The sequence below is a fragment of the Borostomias antarcticus genome (assembly GCF_949987555.1).
Source record: "Borostomias antarcticus genome assembly, chromosome: 2".
NCBI classification, from domain to species: Eukaryota; Metazoa; Chordata; class Actinopteri; order Stomiiformes; family Stomiidae; genus Borostomias; species Borostomias antarcticus.
The window spans coordinates 24041786-24046785 of NC_140235.1; the positions used below are offsets into that span (position 1 = coordinate 24041786).

The 5000-nt window shown below is 42.0% G+C and overlaps 1 protein-coding gene across 1 annotated transcript in view; it reads left to right on the forward strand.

Moving 5' to 3' along the window:
* sugct (succinyl-CoA:glutarate-CoA transferase) overlaps positions 1-5000 on the forward strand; it is a 120219-nt gene that overhangs the window by 101502 nt on the left and 13717 nt on the right. The window contains exon 13 of the mRNA XM_084453180.1: positions 2363-2426. Within this exon, the coding sequence (XP_084309306.1) occupies positions 2363-2426 (64 nt within the window). The remainder of the gene's footprint in view (positions 1-2362; positions 2427-5000) is intronic.

Below are 5000 nucleotides of genomic sequence, written 5' to 3' on the forward strand. Positions count from 1 at the left end.
GTGTGTGTGTGTGTGTGTGTGTGTGTGTGTGTGTGTGTGTGTGTGTGTGTGTGTGTGTGTGTGTATGTTTGTGTGGGTCTGATGTATGGCCATGTTATTGAGTCTAACTGGAGCTGACAGGCAGGATAGAGAGCTAATGCTGGGTAGCATGGAGGGGTGTAGCTAGGGCAGGACCCAAGGGTTCAAGGAAAAGTTTCTCCGACTGTCACCTCGAACTGTCACTTTGTCTAGTAACACCAGCAGCGCTGATATCTGGGATATACAGTAGACTCAGTGTGTGTGTGTGTGTGTGTGTGTGTGTGTCTAGCTAAACTTAAACTACCTAGATCAAAAGCATGATGAATGGGATTGGTCCTTTGGTTTCAGACAAATCAAGCACAACCCGAGTATTTGGCGGTGCAGTATAGTTTAGCTAAATATTAGTATTTGGTTATCGACTGGGGTTTGGTGTGCAGTAGAGGTGGTTTGGAACCCATCTCAACCTACACAGATGTGTCCTTGGTCTAGTATTTGAGCTCAGATCCTCACTCACTACATCCCCCAGCGACCCGAGTTTCAACCCCTCCATCCAACCATCCTCCATCCTCACTATCATCCCTCTTTCTTTGTCTTCTGTTCCCCTCTTTTTTCATACTGTTTTCATCCATCTCTCTTTCATTTGTCTCTCATTCATCTTCCATTCGCAAACAAACAATTATAGTCTGCCCCCCTCAGTAGCAGTGAGCTGGCATGACAAACAGGCCAAAAATACCACTGTTATCTCCTACTCCTTCCATCTATAAAGGCGATACACATCGCACACTCATAAGCAGCTAGGTTTAGCTTTCCCTAAAAAGGTGTCACAGTGATGAAGCCACTGTGCCCGTGTCATCATGACCCTGCTCTCTGATAGACAGCTTGTTCTCTCAGCATATTACCACATCACTGTGTGTGCAGCTTAAGCTAGTCATTGTATAGCCCCTCACACGACTGCTAAGTAACCTGACAGTACTAGCAGTCCCTTATCCCCCCATTAGCGAAATCAGGTTGCGTCTTCAAAAACGCATGGTTTTGAAAGAAATGCGCTGCTAATAAACATGTTCAATCTTACACTCAAAACCGGGTCATATTTTCACTAAATAAATCACCGGCAAACGCTTGTCTTCTTCTACGCTGCTGCGTGCTGCCGTCCAATCACAGCGCACCACCCATGACAGCAGCGTAGAAGAAGACAAGCGTTTGCCGGTGATTCATTTTGTGAAAATATGAGCAAATGTTTGTAAAAGATGTATGGAAAAAAAGTGGAAACTTATGTTAAAATATAAGGATTTTATGCGTGGCCAATTTTGGTCACGAGAGTCATCAATGTAACTATTTGTTTAAAATGACATTGCACAAAAAGTAATTATCCATCAAAAACAATATTGGGCTAATCATTGACCTATGCCAGAGTGTGATAACAAAAAAAAGTGGTAACACTTTCTATGAAGCCCCTATCTATAATGCGTTATAAAGGTATTAATAATGTCTCATAATGCATACATAAGCCATTATAGCACTTGTTATAATCATGTGTACCTTTTCATAACTCCTCATAACCACCTTAATGAAACATTACAATAGTTAGTTATGAATGATCATAATTCCGAGCTGCAAAATGCATTATAACATAATGTACCAAAGGCCATAAAGCATTATAGCTCACTTATTCTGCAGAAGTTGACTTACAGATGCATTACTCATTACTACGTGTTATGTTAAGCTACATTACAGTATACTTTATGAAATATTATGAATGGTTTTGTGACATTATAAGTGGTCTTTGTAAGCTTTAAGTAAAGTGATAAAAGGAACATGCTGTTACCGTATGAACAGACATTTTGTATTATAAACTGGTTATATGACATTATAAGTGGTCTTTGTAATCTTTAAGTAAAGTGATAAAAGGGGAAATTAAATGCTTGTCTTCTTCTACGCTTCTGCGTGCTGCTGTCCAATCACAGCGCACCACCCATGACAGCAGCGTAGAAGAAGACAAGCGTTTGCCGGTGATTCATTTTGTGAATCCTGCTTCTCTGAGTACCTTTGAAATTTCTCTGCGATACTTTATCGAGTAGTTTTGATCCGATAACCAGGTGGAGTGACCGTTGAACCTGATTTCGCTAATGGGGGGTAAGGGACTGCTAGTATCGTCAGGTTACTTAGCAGTCGTGTGAGAGGCTAGTCATTGTACTGCATCACAACCTCAAGAAAATGCAATGGAATTGTGTTTAACATTTTTGAAACGTCCCCAACGAATATTACATTATGCCCTGGCTACAGTATGTGATGTGTCTTTGTTGTTAACTTGGTTGTCGTTTATTTTTGTTTGTTTGTTTCTCAGGTGGCTCACAACGGTCTAATTCAGAAGATGACACACCCCACAGCAGGACACATCTCTGTACCAGGTCAGTGGCGCACACACACACACACACACACACACACACGCACACACACACAAACACACACACAGGGACTGTGGGAGCTTGTGGGAAATCTTGTGGCCTTGGCCTCTGCCCTCCCCTCCTGAGCCTCCTCGATCTCTCCCACGATGTCCTTGTCTCCCAGGTGGATGGAGATACACCAACTATCAGTTATCACTCTTCAATCAATCAATCACTCTTGCTTGTCTATAGGCTCAGAGTGGCTGGTGCTAATAGCACTTTTAGCAGCTTTAGTGCAGTTCCCGTCCGGGCCCTTGCTTGTGCCAGGACAACTCCTAACAAATTCCTTATGAAAGCTATTGCTATTATGAAGTTTTTCTTAAATGCACAAACTTGCATTGAATACTTCTACTTGAAAAATATGTCTATAGAATTGGAAAATCAACGAACGTTAGCTATTTGGGAGCTGGTAGCTACTGTAACATTTGGAGCTGGTCTAGCTAGCTCACAACTAGCTAACGTTCGTGGGCAAGGTTCTGAACTCTATAGAAGTATTTTTCATTCAAATGAATTAGAAACATTGGTCCTCATTCCTGAACATTTTCTTAAGTGTCTTCTTAAATGTCTTCTTACGAACTTCGTAAGACCAGCCCTAAGAAAGATCCCCGCCGGATTCATGAACACATGGAAATGTGTTCCTAAACCGCCAAAGTGTTCTCAGCTGTGCTCCCCTTCTTAAGTTGAATGTGCGTACTCATACACCTGAATTTGCATACATAAACGCCCCGCCAGTCTCCGCTCTAATTCATCCCAAAAGTGTTCTATCGGGTTGAGGTCAGGACTCTGTGCAGGCCAGTCAAGTTCTTCCACACCAAACTCGCTCATCCATGTCTTTATGGACCTTGCTTTGTACACTGGTGTGCAGTCATGTTGGAACAGGAAGGGGCCATCCCCAAACTGTTCCCACAAAGTTGGAATTGTCCAGAATCACTTGGTATGCTAAAGCATTCCTTCCACTGGAACTAAGGGGACAAGCCCAGCTCCTGAAAAATGGCCCCTTCGTGTTCCAACATGACTGCATGTAAAGGCAGATGAGCGAATACTTTTGGCAATATAGTGTAGATAGCTGTGTTGGAGGTCTTCCTTAGTTGACTTTACAACTGTCACAAATTTCTGATAACCCTGTTTGTGGCTCTCTCATACAGAATGGAGAGAATACCCTCTCAGGGGCTCTTGGTTATTTCTCAGGGGCATGCACAAACACACACACACACACACACACACACACACACACACACACACACTCCTCACAAGGGAATATAGGATAAGATGAACTTAAATAACTTTTAATAGTTAAAGTCAAAGTCAATTTTATTTATATAGCACTTGTTCATACAAGCAAATGTAGCACACAGTGCTTTACAGAATAAGAAAATATAAATAAAAACAGTTTATTAGTAAATGGTAAAAAAGAAAGAAAAAGTATATAAAACAGGACCGATAATATATGATAAAAGAGAATAGAAAATAAGAAACAGTAAAAAAAAAAAGTATGTCTTAAGATCGCGCTTAAAAGTTCCCACAGTTTCAGCCATTTTAAGGTTTTCTGGCAGGGTATTCCAGAGGCTGGGGCATAAAAACTGACGGCTGCTTCCCCATGTCTCTTGGTCCTGGCTCTAGGAGGCCAGAGGACTTCAGGGACCTACAGTACTTGGTGTATATTGTAAAGCATACCTGACGTTAAAATCGCCTGTGATGATAATCTTATCATAGTTTTTGTGGATAATGGACAGGAGTTCAGAAAAATCTGCTAAGAAGGTTGGACATTGCTTGGGTGGCCTATACACAGTTTCTGTCAGAACTGGAGGCTGGCACTTTAGAATTACAGCATGATATTCAAAAGAGGTGAATTCATCAACAGGAAATGCTCCTGCAGCTCAGAGCATCTGTAGCTATGGTGGCTGTCCTTCCTCCTTTTTTCCACGTTTTGCCAGCTAGTAAGTCAGTAAGTAAAATTGTATTTATATAGCACCCTTTGTAGCGAGTGCACAGAGTGCTTTACAGTGGGAACATTAAAAACAACATAGTCCAATCAGATACATACAAGTGCACTGAATACAATAAAGAGAAAGAGTGCACATAAACATAGTGACATAAAAGAGGTCAGTGTCAGGGGAAAACAGGCAAGCCGAAAGGAGAGAGTGTGGCAGATAGAGACGGCCTAGTACTCAAAGCCTTGTCTGTAAAAGTGAGTCTTTAGCTGTCCTTTAAAACTATCCACAGAAACAGCAGCTCTCAGATCCTGTGGGAGCGCGTTCCACAGTCTAGGAGCTGTGGCTCAGACTTTCCAACTACAGAGCCACAGCCCCAAAAGTCCGATCCCCCTTTGTCTTTAGCCGCATCCGAGGCACTGTCAGGTAGGGACCTCATAGACAGAATTGCCATTGATATTTTCTATGGATAGAGGGACTGACTCGAGCAACACTTTGTTAGAGGCACAGATATCAAATTGCCATTTGGTTTGTGACTGGCTCTGTAGGATCTTGAAAAATAAAGGCATTGTGTAATCATGTTTATAGGCCTACCACTAGAAACACT